Source organism: Mauremys reevesii, linkage group 10 (assembly GCF_016161935.1).
Source record: "Mauremys reevesii isolate NIE-2019 linkage group 10, ASM1616193v1, whole genome shotgun sequence".
Taxonomy (NCBI): domain Eukaryota; kingdom Metazoa; phylum Chordata; order Testudines; family Geoemydidae; genus Mauremys; species Mauremys reevesii.
Genome location: NC_052632.1, coordinates 40190401 through 40207738, shown reverse-complemented (window position 1 = coordinate 40207738; position 17338 = coordinate 40190401). Strand labels below are relative to the sequence as shown.

General features: G+C 51.6%; 1 protein-coding gene across 3 annotated transcripts in view; it reads left to right on the top strand.

Moving 5' to 3' along the window:
• The window catches only part of RBPMS2 (RNA binding protein, mRNA processing factor 2), a 48569-nt gene that overhangs the window by 18925 nt on the left and 12306 nt on the right, over positions 1-17338 (top strand). For 2 of the 3 annotated variants that reach the window (XM_039491405.1, XM_039491406.1), the window contains exons 2-6: positions 3486-3563; positions 5930-5968; positions 7517-7579; positions 9468-9618; positions 10288-10436. In XM_039491405.1, the coding sequence (XP_039347339.1) occupies positions 3486-3563; positions 5930-5968; positions 7517-7579; positions 9468-9618; positions 10288-10436 (480 nt within the window). Of the gene's footprint in view, positions 1-3485; positions 3564-5929; positions 5969-7516; positions 7580-9467; positions 9619-10287; positions 10437-14462; positions 14481-17338 lie in introns of those variants that run through there. The other variant, XM_039491407.1, reaches the window with a different exon arrangement.

Genomic DNA, 17338 nt, shown 5'->3' with positions numbered 1-17338 from the left:
TAGATTCTGCAGGTGGCCAGGAATGGAAGTGGGTTGGGGTAGGCAGGACAGGACCAGACACTAAGCAGTTTTCAGTCACTTGCTGGACTGGAATGGTCTGCTGGACTTTGATGGTTGCAGGGAGTAACTGGCTGTGTCCCCAGTGAATTAAATGATGAATGTATGAAAGAATACTTTTTCTATATGCTTATGCTGAGGCTAAGACACAAAATGACTTACCTAGCAAGGGGAACACGAGGCAATACGATTCTTTAAGTATATTAGGAATAAGAGACAAAGGGAAGTGTAGGCCCTTTACTTAGTAGGGAAGGAAAGTTTAAAAACTATCAAGAAAGCTGAGGTGCTTAATACCCATTTTGCCTCTCTTTTTTTTTTGGCTAGAAAGATAAGTTACTCAACACAATACAGACAACCAGGGAAGGAATGAAAGCTAAATAGGGAAAACAGGTTACAGAATATTTATACAGATGTGTTCTAGTCATAGGGCCTGATGAAGTTCATCCTAGGGTAGTTAAGCAACTAGCTGCAGCAATCTTGGAGCTGTTAGCAATTTATCTTTTGAGAATTCCTGGAGGATGAGAAGTCCCCAAAGACTGGAGAAAGGTACTATGTTTGCTCCCCTCTAAAAAGGTGCACAAGGAGGACCCAGGGAATTATAGACGAGTCAGCTTAACTTCAATAAACTTGCTCCAGTATCTTTCCAGGTATTGAACAATACACTTGTAAGCAGCTGGAGGGTAATAAGGCTTATAAGGAATAGCTAGCAAGGATTTGTCAACAAATCATGCCAAACCAACTTAATTTCCTCCTTTTGATAGGATTACTGATCTAGTGGATGGAGGGAAGCAGTAGATATGGCAGACCTTGGGTTTTTTAGTGAGGCTTTTAACAATTTTTTTTTTTGCATGACATTCTCATAAGCAAACTAGAGAAATGTGAGCTAGATAAACTTATTATAAAGTGGGTGCATAACTGGATGAAAGACTGTACTCGGAAGTTACCAATGCCTTGCTGTCATGTTGGAAGGGTATATCTAGTGTGGTCCAACAGGGGTCAGTCCTGGGTCCAGCGCTGGCCAATATTTTCATTAATGACTTGAATAATGGAGTGGGGAGTAAGTTTATGATCCTTGCCCATGGAAGGGGTTGCAAGCACTTTGGGGAACTTGTCCTCTAATTTATCATGGTCCTTTTTTAAGTTGGTCTGAAATCAACAAGATTAAAGTCATGAAGTACAAAGTACATCACTTAGGAAGGAAAAAATCAAATAACTGGCTAGGGGGTAGCAGAGCTGAGAAGGAGCTGGGGATTAGTGGACCATAAACTGATTTGTCACTGTGGTGCAGCTGCAAAAAAGTAATGTGTTAGGGTGTATTAACTGGACTGCCTGTATACAAGACACAGAAGGTAATTGCCCTGGTCTACTTGACCCTAGTGAGGCCTAGGCAATTCTGGGCATCACGCTCTAGGAAGGATGTTGACAAATTGGAGAGAGTCCAGAAGAGCAACAAAAATGATAAAAGGTTTAGAAAACCTGACCATGAGGAAAGATTAGGGGGGACAGATAGCTCAGTGGTTTGAGCATTGGCCTGCAAAACCCAGGGTTCTGAGTTCAGTCCTTGAGGGGGGGCCATTTAAGGGTCTGGGGCATTAATCTGTCTGGGGATGGGTCCTGCTTTGAGCAGGGGGTTGGACTAGATGACCTCCTGAGGTCCCTTCCAACCCTGATATTCTATGATTAGGGGGGGATCTTCATGTTTAGTCTAGAGAAGACTGAGGTGCAACCTGATAAGCCTTCTAATACTTCAAGGGCTCTTATAAAGAGAAGGGTGATCAATTGTCATCACTTGTTCTCCATGTCCAGTGAAGGAGCAGGCTTCCAATGATGGGGACTCTACAACCTCCCTCCCTAGAAGCTCTTAAAAACCAAGCTGGACAAACACCTGCCAGAGATGATCTAGGTTTCCTTGGCCCTGCCATAATACAGGGCTGGATTGACTTCTTGAGGTCCCTTCCAGCCCTACATTTCTAAGGTTCTGTGACTCTTCAAGGTCTCCAAGATGCTGGACAGAAGACCAAGGTTCTGAACCTTGGTGCAGGTGGGGTTGAGCACCATGGAGAGTGCTTGCAGCCTTGGTTGATTAACTTGTCAGAGTGGAAACTGTAGCAAGCAATGTCCTTTGACAGCCAGGTCTTACCGCCTCCTGCATGACATCCATGTCTATGGATGCAGAAAACCTCTATGCACTGTGACAAAGTTCAGGATCTAGCAGATCTATGTACTACCTGCATCACTATGGGTCAGGAGTCTGGACCCTCTTACAGGCAGATCTGGGTGTTAGAGGCATTCCATAGGCACTGTTCATGCCAAATTCTGAGCATAAAGTGTGCAAGTCAGTCAAGCCAGTCTTGCTAAGATCTGGGCTTCCTCGAATTGCTTACCACATGCAGACATGGCATTGTGTGTTCTTTGGGTATGTCACAGACCTCAGCATACAGTGCTCTAAGATCTCCATTGAGACATGAAGGAGTGCATGCCTGATATTGTCCTGGGCTGTCCCAAAGATTTATGGATTTGCAGGATTGAGCCAGAGATGGGAATGTCACTCTGATACCATCAACTCACTCCATCAGTGGACTATGTGCATATGGTGTGACCTGTCACCACTGGAGCTTTCAATGAACATTCTCCATTGGTTGTCTTGCTGTCCTTTGACTTTGAGTCTGTACCCAGAAGCCTAGTTCTGGGCCCCTTACTTTGAGAAGCATACTGAACTCCCTGCTAGACTCTTCCTGCACTGATAAGGATGGAGTAGGTCTAACTTCTGTGACCCTGCAGGATGTTCTGGGGCTGTTATGTCAAGAAGATGGGTTGTTTTGCCTCAAAGATCTTGCTGGGTGCACAGTGAGCGCACAGTGGGATTGAAATACTGCAGATTTCCACCAACTAAAGGGGTCATCTTTGCCTAGGTGAACAGCCCATCTCAAAATTCCCAGTCAGGAGACTTTAATCCATGCTCATGCATTTCTGAGCAATGTCTCAGGCCCTGCTCTAGTGTCCAGGTCATGCTGAGAGGCAGGGCCTGGGCCTAGTAGAGCCATAAAGGAGCACATGCAGCTCTGGTTTGGGTGTGAACGGTGACTGTACATGGCTCTGTAACTTGAGAAGCTGGATCAATGAACAGCTCTGATGGGCCCACCCCCTCAGAAGGAGGCACTACAGTGCTTCCGAAGGTGAGCCAGCAGTTTGAATGCTCTCTCTAGCTAGACACCCCTTCCCCCAAATCTAGAAGCTTGAGTTCTAGAGCTAGAGCAGCATTTCTACCCCCAGGAACATGCTGCCATAGGCATGACACTCCCCCCTCTTGCCAGGGAAAGGCCTGGAATGCAAAGGGTGATGTATTGAGGCCATGTCTCTGAAATGCATGTTACCTAGCACTCCAGCCTCTGCCTGCCTGGCACTCAGTGTGGGCCCATCTCTTCTAGGTACGGACACTCTTTGTCAGTGGCCTTCCTGTGGACATCAAACCCAGAGAGCTCTATCTGCTCTTCCGACCGTTCAAGGTGAGTAGACTCATAGACTTTAAGGTCAGAAGGGACCATTATGATCATCTAGTCTGACCTCCTGCACAATGCAGGCCACAGAATACCACCCATCCACTTCTATAACAACCCCCTAGCCTATGTCTGCGTTATTGAAGTCCCCAAATTGCGGTTTGAAGACCTCAAGCTGCAGAGAATCCTCCAGAAAGTGACCTGTGCCCCATGCTGCAGAGGAAGGCGAAAAACCTCCAGGGCCTCTGCCAATCTGCCCTGGAGGAAAATTCCTTCCTGACCCCAAATATGGCGATCAGTTAAACCCTGAGCATGTGGGCAAGACTCACCAGCCAGCACCCAGGAAAGAATTCTCTGTAGTAACTCAGATCCCAACCCATCTAACATCCCATCCTAAACCAACCTAAAGTGGGCTGCCCTGCTAGCAACATGCTGGTTGGTCCTCTAGATGGCCTGCCTTGGGCAGCACAGGCTGCCATCTGCTTGAGGGAGTGTGGTTTTTTCTTTGGGGGGGGGCAGGATGATGTGGGGGCAAAGGAGATGTTCATAAGGTTGGAAGGGACCTCAGGAGGTCATCTAGTCCAACCCCCTGGTCAAAGCAGGACCAATCCCCAGACTTTTGCCCCAGTTCCCCAATGGCCCCCTCAAGGATTGAACTCACAACCCTGGGTTTAGCAGGCCAATGCTCAAACTACTGAGCTATCACTCCCCCCTGGGTCCGAAAGTCTAATGGGAAGAGTGAAGGGACTCAGGCTGCTGCTCAGTGGGGGTTGGGGAGGAGCTCTTCAGGGTAACCTGGTAGATGCTCAGTCACAATAGTGAGGCATCTAATGCTGGTGGCAGTTGAGTTACAGAAGCCTCAGCTGGGGAGTAGAGGCTATCCCTTCTGTCCCAGGCACTGCAAGCCATCAATCCCTCGCTGTCCTGAGCCCAGAGTCGATGGGAGCTTGGAGCTCACCATATCCCTCTGATAACCCAGAAAGTGCCCCTTGGGGGCCCACAGTGGTTCCCTCCTTTCACAGGAGCTCATACCAATGTACTAAAAGTCGCTGCAGGCACTGCTTGCTCCCCACTGCACCACAGAGCCCTAGGGAGCAGGACGTCCCATGTTCTAGCTGCTGTTTGCTGCTCCAAGGGGAGGTGAAGAGCTCCCCTGTCCCTAATGTGCAGAGGGGTGACATGTCTGACCCAGGTGAGTCAGATTCCCTGTGACAGCTAAACTTTTGCTCGGTCATCACCAAGGGGCTGAGGAGTAGCTAAGCTGGGGAGAGCTGTTGGACAGCTACCATGGCAACTTTCCCTCCAGTGTACCTGGAGAACAGGCCTGTTTGGGGAAGAGGGGCTGTACCCCCCTGCTATGGCATAGACTCCTCTTTCCAAATGTTGCAGGTCTCACCTGGATGAGAACATACTGTGCCTTGGGCTAGCCCTTGCCCTAGGCTATAGGGGTTGGGGCACAAGCAATACACTGCCACAGACGTCTGTAGAGACATCCAGACTTGCTTGGGGCGCTGCCTCTAGTGTTAAGGACCCTGTGAGGCCATGTGCATGGCACTGCACAAACCTGATCACTGGTGGCACAACAAACCGTCCCTTCTGGGCAAACCTTGATGTATGTAACTGGTCTGGGAAGCTATAAACCCAGACTATGGGCTGAAACTGAACTGATGCTGGTGTCCTGGTCTGCAGTCTGTATACTTGAGGCCAGTGGTTTTCAGCCTGTGGTCTGTGGACCCCTGGGGGTCTGCAGACTGCCTAAGATTTCCAAAGGGGTCCACACCTCCATTCAAAATATTTTGACTCTGTAAAAGAGAAGGTTGAAAACCACAGGTCTAGGCAGTTCTGCTGCTCTGGATGCATGGGGACCAGAAACCAGAATACCCACTCCAGTATTCCTCCTGTTCAATAACTTCTTCATCAGCTGGCAGTAGCATCTGCTGGGGTTAATGTGCTCTGCACGCCCCGCCCCCCCTCCTCCCGGCATCTAGCTTCCTGAACAGATTCTGAATCAAAAATGTAGGATGATGGACAGAGGAGGCATCTGAAGTTTAGACCTGACTCCTGCTGTGAGCAGCTGCGGGGAAGCTGCTTTTGCTACTAAGTAACTCTTTGCAGGCTCTCCAGACCTTTGTCCAGCATGCACAGGTGGGAGCGAGCACTCATGGTGCCTGCCAAGTCCAGCAGGGTGGGAGATGAGAAGAGGGACCAGGCTTGGAGGAGAAGCTAACATAGCTCAAACACCACAGCTGGATCATCCAGAGTTACGCTGGTGGGGGATTCCTGGAGTCAATTGTGTTGTCCAGACACCTTGCTGGTTGCCTTGTCTTCAAGGAGTCATAACTTTCTGGTTTCTCTCTCTCTCTCGCTCTCTCCAGGGCTATGAAGGGTCACTGATCAAACTAACATCAAAACAGGTAACTTGCCTTATTCCATCCCCTCTCCCCTTCCCTGGGCACTAATTCCATGGCTTCTGGTATAGCAGGGATTAGGTTCCCAGGATGGGACTTGGAGAGGATGCCACAGTCCTTGCAGGGTGAAATGCCATCCTTTAGTAACCTGGGCTCTCTCCTCAGTCCCTGCTCACACCTGCATCCAGACCCTGGCTCCCAGCCTGTGGTGCAGCTTTCCCAAATGTCTTCTCAGCCACCTCTGCTGCATGGCTGGGTGGCAGTGAGCCTTGGAGCAGGACCATCAGTGACTTCCCCTGGGGAATAAAATGCTGAGCCCCACCTGGCCTGTTCCACTTGTCCAGCTGAGCCCAACCTGCCAGCTCTTGTAGGCAGCAATCATGTTGCAGGCAGACTAGACCAGAGGCCATTTTGATGACGCAGTGGTGGGGCAGAGGCAGTCTAAGGCTGTGGAGAGATCCTTTGGGTGAGGGTTGCCCAGCCCAGGCAGGGCACAGGCCTGTGTTGAGTCTATCGGACAAGCTCAGTAGGTGCTGCATTGCCTCAGATGTGGAGCTGTCACTCCAAGCTGACATGGCCCTACAGTCCCTCTTACTGAGAGCTGTGCTTCTGTGTGAACAAAGCTGGCATGCAGTCCAGTGCAGCCCCCCTCCAACAATGCTGGGGAGGGGTAGCCACAGAACAACCAGTATCCTGCTGGGTCCCTCCTGTTTGAGAGGTGAGTGCTAGCAGGAAAGCCTAGTAACAGGAGGCAGAACTGTGAAGCTGCAAACTCCGAGCCTCTTAGTGTAAATCCCCATGGGTAACTGGGGCCCTCCTGCCGTAAGTACTGATAGGTGTGTCACCTCCCTACGCAGAGCTCCCCAGACTCCATAATGGAGGAGGCAGGGGGGATGAATGCTTAATCCAGGACCTGAGCTGGCTGGCTACATGGAAGTGGTGTTGCCCCTTCACAAAGGCTGTGTGGTGTCCCCTCCCACCCCCAAGGCTTAAGCACGTGCTGCTCTCATGGAGGGGCAGTTTGCTGCCCTGTGTCCATGCAGCTCTCTGCAGATGTGACATGACCAAAGGTGAGATAAAGGGGCTGGGATCTGACACTACTCCTCAACCCTAATGACTTGTCTGCCCTGGCAAAACTGTCCCGCAAACCCAGATGAGCTCAAACACCAGCTGGGGCTGCAATTCAGACATTGTTCCAGGGCCAGAGCGAGGGCGATTGGATCTCTGTGCCCTTGAAAGAAAACCATGTGGTGTCTGGTGCTGTGCAGATGGATCATTAGGCCAGTCAAAATCCCATAGTGCTAACAAGGCAGCCCTGGGCCCAGGCCAGAAGAAGCACCGGGGGCAGGAATTGGACTCTAGTATGACTCTTGGGCTTCTCTCTGAATTCTCTGCCCCTAAATTCTGGTTTAGAGCAGCCACACTGGCCTCTTGCTGCTCTCTGAATGCTGCAGGATTCTGGTCTGACTGGAGCTGAGCCTCTGGTGCTGGCAGCCTGGGGAGGAGTAGCATGGGAGGAGGTGCTCAGACCTAACCAGTTATTGTCTCCTCCAGCCAGTAGGTTTTGTTACCTTCGATAGCCGAGCTGGTGCTGAAGCAGCAAAGAATGCCTTAAATGTAAGTACCCATCTATGACTCCAGCTGGGGCCTCATGTGGCTAACAAGCCCCACCTTTAACAGCTGATGCTTAGTGCCACTTCTAACCAGGCAGCAAGCTAAATGGATACTTGGCTTGTCAGCAGCATGTGAAGGATCCCTGCCCCTCAGCTATACCCTGAAACATAGGCTAGCAAGGATCAGTACCCACACTAGGACTTCAGCCTGTTCTAGAAACTAGCGATAGCCAATGCAATACACTTCATCTGCTCAGAACTCCTCCACAGCTAGGTAACATTGCATTGGCCTATCTGCTGATTGATACATTAATGAGCTGGGCACAGCAAATACTGCACAGCTTCCTTCTATTCACTGCCAGCTTTCAATCCCCCTTCTGTCATACCTTTCTGCTGAAGACTAAAGGTCTCCTGTCCTCTGGGTCTCTAGCTCTGAGGCAAAGGGTCTTCACTGCCTGATCACAGCCTGCCTCATTCATAACCATGTCTCATTTCAGACACTAGCTGCAAAACTAGCTTATCAGACTGGAGTATAGGGTGTGGGTGGCATAACCTGGGTGACTTCTGGCTCCCCTTGGTTGTGGGACAGTCAAACAAGCAGAGGGTGAATCTTAGATTCATAGATTCCAAGGCCCAAAGAGATTCCTGTGATCCTTTTGTCAGATCTCTGTATAGCACAGGCCAGAGACTCCCCACAACAATTCCCTTTGAACTAGAAAAACACCCAATCTCCTCTGGAGAAGCTGCTACAATCCTTGAAGTTGTTCTAATGGTTAATTACCCTCACTAGTAGAAGTGTACACCTCATTTCTGGTCTGACTTGATCTTGCTTTAATATTTAACCATTGAGTCTCATACCTTTTGAGCCCATTACCAAATACTTATTCCAAATGTAGGAGCTTGTAGGCTTAGCTCAGTGGTGCCTTTAATGCCTTAACTTGCAAATGAAGGTGTGAGGACTACAGACCCCTGGTTCTCTATTGCTGGGTAGCAGTTAGCTACACCCATGTGGTGGCACTGCCAGAGGAGGGCTGCCTTGCTGTTAGTGCTGAATGGCTAGGTGCCATCAAGCAGGGAGGGTGACAAGTCAGTTCAGCAGGAAGCTATTGTGGATCCACTTCTGAAGCCCTCAGCACCTGGCTTACAATGGGCCCTGTAGATCTGTGGGGTTTCTCTTTTTATGGCTTCTTTTCCATAAACCATGGCATTTGGGTGTCTGCCAGGGACCAATGCACCTGCTGGCTCAGATACACCGAGGGCATTATCCTTGCTAAGTGTGCACCACTCATCACAACCCCTTCAGCCATGCATGTCTCCTCCTCCCTGCTGCATAGCATCCTGCCCCTAAGCCATCTAATAAACCTTGCTAAGGTGACAAGTCAGGCTATTGCATGTTGGGGAGCCCATCTTGCTGCCTCCTACTTGAGCAGCTGCTGCCTGTGGCAGCCTTTTCTGCACTAGTGCGTCCCCACCCAGTGTTACCAGGCATCTAGCCTTGCCCATTGCCCACAGGAGGAAATGCCAGTGTGGACAGGGCTCTCCAATCTCCAGCACTGTCAATTTGCCCTGAGCAAAGCTCACCCACTCTCTGAAAGATGGTGCTGTGTGGGGCTTGGTCCTGTCCACATGCGCATGCTTCCAACACCAGATCAGCTGTACCTGTTGGCAAGAGGGAAAAATTCCCCAGTGCACAGAAGGCTAGAGAGCCAGCTGTCCTGGGTGAGTCAAGCACTCTATTTCTGGTCTAGTGTCCCCTAGCCTCATCCTGCTATGCTCTGCATAACTGGCTGTCACAGGCTGGGCTCTGGTCCCTGGCCAGGGGGAGGACTATCTGAACCCACCTGGGGAGTAGAATTGGCTTCAGTGCAAGACTCTGTGCTCCCCTCCTGCAGGGCATCCGCTTTGACCCGGAGAACCCACAGACCTTGCGGTTGGAGTTTGCCAAAGCCAACACCAAGATGGCAAAAAGCAAGCTGATGGCCACACCGAACCCCACCAACATCCACCCTGCCCTGGGCGCGCACTTCATCGCACGGGACCCCTGTGAGTAGCCACCAGGGCCATGCTGGGGAAGGAGGGGCTCTGCAGTGGAGCAGGCGCTGTGGCTGCTTCCCTTGTTGCTGTCTAGATGGCCATTAATGCCCATGTTGGGCAGGAGCTGGCCTCAGATGTGCCAGTATCACCACTGCAGGCAACAGCCTGGCTGTTGGGAGGGCACTGAAATGGGGGAGAGCTCCAGCTTGGTCCTTCACTCACAGCTGCAGCAGGACCTGCCTGTGGGCTCTGCTGGGGGCCACCTGCTCCACGTACGAGGGCTCACCAGGTGTAGATAGCAGCATGAGTACTCTGAGCTATAGAGGCTGTCAGGGTTAGCCCCTCCGGCTCTCCACAGTAGCTAGACCTCCCCTCTGGGGCAGGAGAGGAGGTGGCATTGCTGGCATTAAACCTCTCAGCACATCAAGCCATAACTTTCCTAAGCTTGATCACTGGTGGCTGAGCTGCACCAGGCTCTGGGTGCAAGGAATTATTCAGCGCATGGAGGCAGAGGAGTGGCTCTCCAGAGGAACTCCAGTTTGGTTAGATCTCTAATCCTTCCCTGAGGGATTTCTAGAAGTAAAGAACTGCTGAGCCTTGGTCTTGCTGCTGCAGAGTCCAGCTCCGTTTCCCCTTGGTGCACATCTCAAACACTGACTGCTGTTTCTAACTGTCTAGATGACCTGGCTGGAGCAGCTCTTATTCCAGCATCTCCAGAGGCGTGGGCTCCCTACCCACTGTACACCACAGAGCTAACCCCTGCCATCCCCCATGCCGCATTCACATACCCAGCCGCTGCTGCTGCCGCTGCTGCCCTTCACGCTCAGGTGAGTCATGCCCAGCTGCCCTGCTCCCAAGGGAAGCCCTCCTGCACCTTCTGGAGAACCATTAACTTGGAGCCTTATTTGTTTGGCTTGGCCATTGGCTTCTGCACCTTGACCCACCTACTGAGCAGGGGAGTGCATTCCTGCGCTGCTGCTCTAAGTAAACAGGCTGTGCTGGGGGCCCTGATGAAAGTGCAGGCTACTGAGTAACAGGCAGCCTGAGGTCACCTGCCCCCCATGCAGTGAAAGCCCAGACACTTCTGGCACTGCAGGTTCAGTCTGCTTGGCTGCTGACAGCAGGGGAAGCCTGCCCTTGGGACTTGGCTGGCAGGCAGTGCATCAAGCCAAGCAGAATCCTGCTCAGCAGGGCTAGAGGGAGGAAATGCTGGCAGATCGGTGAGCTGTGCAACCTGCTTATGGAGGGGCAGGTCATGACTCTGTAGCCAAGGCTGCGTTCCATTTGCACGTGGGGCAGGAGTTCCATAGGCATTAATTAAATTAGGTACTTGGGAGATTTAGCTTTGTTCTGAATGGTGCTTTTTCAAACTTCTCATTGCTAAAACTAAGGGAACTTTGTGCACAGGCTGCATTTGAATCAACTTAGTACTAGCTAGGCAGAGTTAATGGTTATGCTATAGACAAGGTGAGGTCAACAGCTCAGATGACAAATCCAAACTCCACCAGTTCTTGCCCTTCTATAGCTTGTCTGCATGCAGTGATCCTGTTTCCAGTAATGAGGTAGACTGGTCATGTCAGGTCACTTCACTGGTAGATGACTCTGCCCACCTGTTACTCATCTCTGATGTTCTGTGGCCATATGCTAGCTGGGGGAGCAGTGTTTAAAAGGCTCCCCATGGCCCTGCTGCACCAGGGCAGCCCTGGAGGGGGACTGAGGCAGAAGCCTTGGCACCCATAGGGAGCCTGATTCTTGAGGCCCATGTCCTGGCTCTAATCTCTGGCAAGGATCAGATTTACAAGGCTGCGGAAGCTGCTTTGATAAAGCTTCACAACTGCAGCTTGCAGGCTGCTTTGGCATGCCCGTGAACCCACCCTTTCAAAGTTAAAATAAGACTTAAGGCTGTTACTACCAGCTCTCTGAATATGGAGCCGTTGCATAATTTTTGGGCTCCTTGTTAAAGGTTAGTGTAGACTTTTCTCTTAAAATTCTAGGAATTCCAAGATCACCTACACTAAAATGGAGCGAAGGTTGAGTGTGAATCCCTAAGGACAAAGTACAAGGATGTTGTAATGGGGCCCAGACCAGTGACTGACCCCCGCACCTGTTGACCATTGCACTGAAAACCCAATCCAAACCTGTTAAGGTTTTGGGTGCTTCTGCCTATAGTGATGCCCTGCAGGGGAGGAGGGATATAAGAACCTATTGTACCTTAAACAAGCTTTTAACTCTAATCTGGGACCCACAATGTGCTAACTTAAACCTAGCATGGCATCACCATGGGGAGGCAGAGGAAGGAAGGTTCAGTGGTTAGAGCCCTGCCTGGACCATGGAAGAGCAGGAATTGACCCCTGATCTGCCACAAACAGCCTTGGGTGGCCTGAACAAGTCACTGGCTCTGCCTCCAGTCCCCATCTGGAAGTGGGGATTAAGAGCCCAGCGCTGCCTCCCAGGGTGGGGCCACAGGGCTGTGAGGCCATAGAGGTACCATGGATAGTTAACCTTGTCAGGGAGCCTCAGCTCTGTATTGCTGCATCTTACTGTGTCTGGTTTCAGCCGATGTGCAACAAAGGGCCATGGTTGGTTGCTCTTGTTGTTGCCATGTAGCTCTGACGTCCCTGCTTGAGGCATTGGCACATGTAGGCTTGTGTCCTGTATCCTGTCCATCACGACCCATCAAAGACTGAACTATGGAGAGACCTCCTCTGCCCAGCTGGGCCTCTTTAGCCAATGGTTTGGCATTTTACTACGTAGGTGAAGTCCAGCAGGCTGCTAAGCTGCATAGGGCTGGACTGAGAGTGGTCTGCCCTTGTATTGACTGACAATCGCTTGGTTGCTCAAGTCCCTGCACTGCTGTTAAATATTGGAAGTACACATGCCTATCCTAAATGGGCCGTAGTGACTCGGGATACTGTACTCCAGAATGACTAGGGTTCCTAGATTAGTCGCATACCCTGCCTCTCCATACAGCCCTAGGCTGTTTTTGAGATGGCTAGAGGAAAGGAAGCAATTGCAGCAACTACATTTTACAAGAATGGCCTTGAAAGGGAAGTCCAGTTGAAGCTTACCCAGACCAGGAAGCCTCACCTACCCTTCCCTAGGACTTGAGCCAGAGGGACACAGGCACCAACTTTCCTTTGAGCTGGGGGGTGCTCACCCCCAGGCCCTGCCCCCACTCCACCCCTTCCCCAAGCATGTCATATCGTTGCTCTTCTCCCATCGTCCCCCTCCCACCCCAGACTCCTGCATGCTGCAAAACAGCTGATTGCAGGTGTGGGGAGAAGAGGTTCTGATGGGGCAGGGGGGAGCACCCATGGAATCAGTGCCTATGCAGAGGGAGATTAATGCACTTGCTTTACAAGATCAGCTCTGCCCATCTAGCTCATGAGTCCTCTAAAAGCTCTTCAGTTAGCTCCACTTCTACAGGGCTGGTATGTCTAGAATTCCTCTTAGATGCCCAGCAGGCAGCAGTATTGGAGCTAATGCCCACTAGCAGGAGCTCTGCCCTAGGCAGTGCTGCCATGTTGTGCTGGGTGGCTGGGCAGATGATACTAACTACAGTACAGCCCATGCAGCCAGAATGGCGCATAATGGGTTAACTTGTCCAAAACTGTAGCAGTCTGTACATGCAAGTAGCATTCACCTGGCCTTTCCCACTCTGGGGGCAGGGAGGGAAGAGGAGGAGTGTCTGTTTGGCAAAGGGCTGTAGTTTGATCAGGTCGCCATTAAAGTAGTTTTGGGAAGAACATCCTCTCCTGCAGCTCTGAGTCACTACCAGGTTTCTCCCCATGCTGTGATCTCTAGCTGGTATGTCCTCAGGCATTCCCACATAGTGCACAGGTGCCCAATAAAAATGTATGGAGTTAAACATTACTTGGGTGGCTGAGCTGGCAGCAGCTAATCCATAGGCAGGAGCCCTCTGCTGCAGAGGCCCAGCTGGGTGGGGCTGCAGGGTGGGGTGAGATCAGAGTGAGGACTGTAGTTCTTGAATTGTGGATAAAATCTTTGCCAAGTAAGTGGCCTTCAAACCCTGTTCTCAATATGTAACAAAACAGACCACTGGCAGAGTCCTCCATCCACACTGGCTATGGTGGCTAGTAGAGAGGCACTGTTCTTGCTGTGATGCAGCATACAAGCACATACACAGTTCCACAGGTTCATCACTGCAGCTGCTCCTTCCCAGGAAATCAGGGTGAGCAAAAATGCTGGTCTGCCTGGATGGTCCCCTGAAGTGTGGGACCTAGTCCCCCTACACTGGGCTTCAGCAGCTTCATAGCCTGTTGGAGACACTCCTGTAACTTTTTTTTAGATCTCCTGGCCTGAGACAACGTGCACTATGAACCCCTAACAAATTGTTAAAGTACCCCAAGTAAAGCCAGACCTGTGACATGTGGCTCTTGTCTGGGCACATGGCTCATCCCTGAGGGATCCCATCCCCTGGTGGTGTGGCAGCTGGAGGGGTGCATACTGTTTGCCGCCTTGGCTATAACTCTAGGAGTGACTCAGTGTAATAGCTCCAGCCAAGCTGGCTCCATGGGATTGGTGCACATGTCTCCTGCTCAGATGGCAAGCGGTGGTATGAGGCTGGTCTAGGATCTCAAGTAGCTCTGAGCTTTCAGTAACCTCCTCATTGACCATTTCCTGTCTCACTACCAATACTACCTGGGCATTGCTGTGGCCCTCCTAGAGGAGATGCCATAGCCCAACGGGCTGGCACACCTGTGACTGCTTACTGTGTGGTACTGCCAGCTGCAAGCCTCTGCCAGGGGGACTCCCACAGTGGCCAATCACTGACTTAAATGATACCATCTGCCTTCCCTCCCTCTCTCAAATCCCTCCTTTGATGTCCCTAGTGAACGCCAGCCATGATGCCAGCGCAGGCTAGCCCTGAAGCTCAGAGCTGTCCCTGGAGATGGGACACCCTAGTGATGCCTAATTGCCGCTAGTGGAGTGGCTGTCCTACAGCTTCATTCCTAAGCATGATGGCCCCCACGTCTGGAAAGACTGGTAAGGTAACCATCTCTTCTCCAGGGTGCACAGCGGGATTTGCAAGCTTCTGCCCATCTCTGTAGCCCATATCTCCTTGGCAATCAGTGCATGGGCCTCACGCTACCCACCCACCAGAGCCTGAGGAATGAGATGCCAGGCATTCTTTCTAACCCACATCTCCAACTTGACAGCACAATATGGCACCACAGCATGGCACCATGTTACATTGAACTTCTCCCCAACAAGCTAGGATTTACTTAGCCCTGTCAGAGGCTGAAGGGCAAGGCGAGAGGAACCTCATTGAACCATGGCAGGAAAAACCTGCTACTAGGCATCAAAGGAGTTCATCTCTCCCTAGCCACCCCCTCCAAGGCGATTGGCCACACCCTTGTCTCACTCATGTCACATGGTGGGGGAGGCAAGCGACATGATGACGGAAGCACACAACTAAATTCTCTACTGTGCACGTTCGAGAACAGCACTTGTCAGGCACTTCCTTCCAGACTCTCCAAAGGGGATAGACTAGCCCCACGTTGTCAGGTCTAACCTTCACCTTTCCTCCCCAGTTAGCACAAACAAAGCCAGCTTCTGCCTGGGGCTCAGCTCCTCTCAGCAGACTGCCAGTGTTGTTGGGAAGGCAGCTCCGGAGAGCCCTAACTAATGTGGTGTGGGGGATTTGGAGCGAGGGGGAGCTGCACAGCAATGTGCTCCCCAGTGCTGGGGGAGAATGTGGGGTCTCTGCAGCAGAACATCTGCCACCGCCGCAATGCTCTACTCAAGCAGAGGGGTTAGAGGCGCTGTGTGGGGACACTCTGGCTCTCCTGGCCTGAACTGCAGTAGGAAGAGGTGCAGGGAGGCTTTTCCTGCTCCTGGAGCAATCTCTGAGCCAGTGTGGGGACCAGGACCCTTGCTTCCTGTGGCTTAGGCACTGCTGTGGGCATGGCAGGTCAGTTTGCCCCATACCAACATGGCCCTTCAGGAAGGGGCCAGGCTGGGGCCAGGACCAGACTATCTGGCTCGATCTAGAAGTGCAAAGTAAGGATCTGCTATAACCCCTAATGCTGCAGGGTCAAAGGGTCATAGTGCCCCGCTGCAGAGTGCTGGCCAGAGTCTGGCCTAGGCTCTGCATGGGGGAGTGTGGGGCTCTTGTAATCTAACTTGTTCAATAAGCATTACATTCCTGTGCCAGGCCCCTGGTGGCACAGCTCTCCCATAAGGGAGCACATCACTGAGCTCAGAGCAGGCAGACTGGGTGAGCCAACCTGATTCTGGAAGCTCGCTTCAGTGCCTGAAGCAATTCTCCAGCTCCCCTGTGCTTTACCCTGTCTTCTCTTGGCTGCCTTCTCCTGGCTCACGGCTGCCTTGGCAGGTCCTGTATGTAGCCAAGACCAGAAACAAAAGCCAAAGTATTCCCCATGGACATGGATTGGATGCAGGTGGAGAGCAGAGCACAAGGGGATGTATTCTTCCAGCAGTGCAGCCTGTCAGAGGCCAGCTGCTGCAGCAGGTATGCTGCAGCCTCTGCATCCAGCCGCAGAGCTACCCAGCCTGGAGGTGACGCATGCATGGCTCATTGGTCAGCTCCTTCCCTGAAGGAGTGCTGTCCCCTGAGTGAGTTGGAGATGAGAAAGGGATTCCTCCATGCTAACATTTGGCTCTCCAGACGTGGTACGGAGGCAGCAGAACCTGAGGCTTTCCGGCAACTGGAGGCAGAGCCCATCGATGGAAGGGGAGGTCAGTGACTAGATACATGCTTTCCCCTCCCAGCTGGTATTTCTGCCTTGTCCAGGCTTAATAGGAGCTGGCTGCTCACTTGAGGGCTTGTGTCCTGCTGGAACTGAAAGTGGTGGCTGCATCTGTAGGGAGGAGCTGCAGCTGACTACTTGGTACTCATGTTCCTGGTGACCTGCCAGCAGGTAGATGTCAGTGGAGTGTGTGTGAGAGGGTGTTAGGTAGGTAGGACACATCCTGGGGGACTGCAGGTGATGTCTCTGGAGAAGAGCAGATGCTCAAATAGCTCTCAGCTCCTGCTGAAGAGGACTGAAAGCCATCGTAGTGCTGCACAGTGACTTCAGCTATGCCATGTGGCTGGGTGGCAGAAAGGCCAAGTAGTGTGACCACTGAGATGACCTCTAGCAATTGGTATTTTTGGGGGAGCCGCTTTCAGGGCCATAGGACTGTCAGTCCTGGTCTGAAGCCATCTGGAGAGCATCCAGGACGTTAGATCTCATGTAGGAAGCCAAGCCCATCTGACTTTCCCAGCAGAGGAGAGCCTGGAGCTGGAGAGCTTGTGTTGTGTTGGCTTTGAGGGTCTGGTGCACAATTGTCCTTTTCAATGGGAGGTCTGGTTTGCTCCTCTGGAGAAGGCAGTGACTGTTACCAGTTCTGACTTTCAGCAGCAACTGCAGAGTGGCTCTAATACTTGTCTGGGAACCAATATCTAGTCCAGCATAATGTCCTGCCTTTGAGTCCCTCACATTCAGTTGTTACCTGCCCAGTAGGATGAGTGCTTCAGATTCACAGAACTTGGTGCCCATTTGGGATTGTCTGAAAACAGGCTTTGTTAGTTGCCTAACACAGGGTAGGGATTCTCAGGTGCCTTCAGAATCTATTGGAGGAGGGGGAGCCACTACCTTTCAAGCTACAACCAGCTTGCTCTGGCCTAGCTGAATCTCATTCTGACTCCTGCCCAGGTGATGCCTTCCTAAGGCACTGTGTGGATGAGGCCTGAATGGTCATT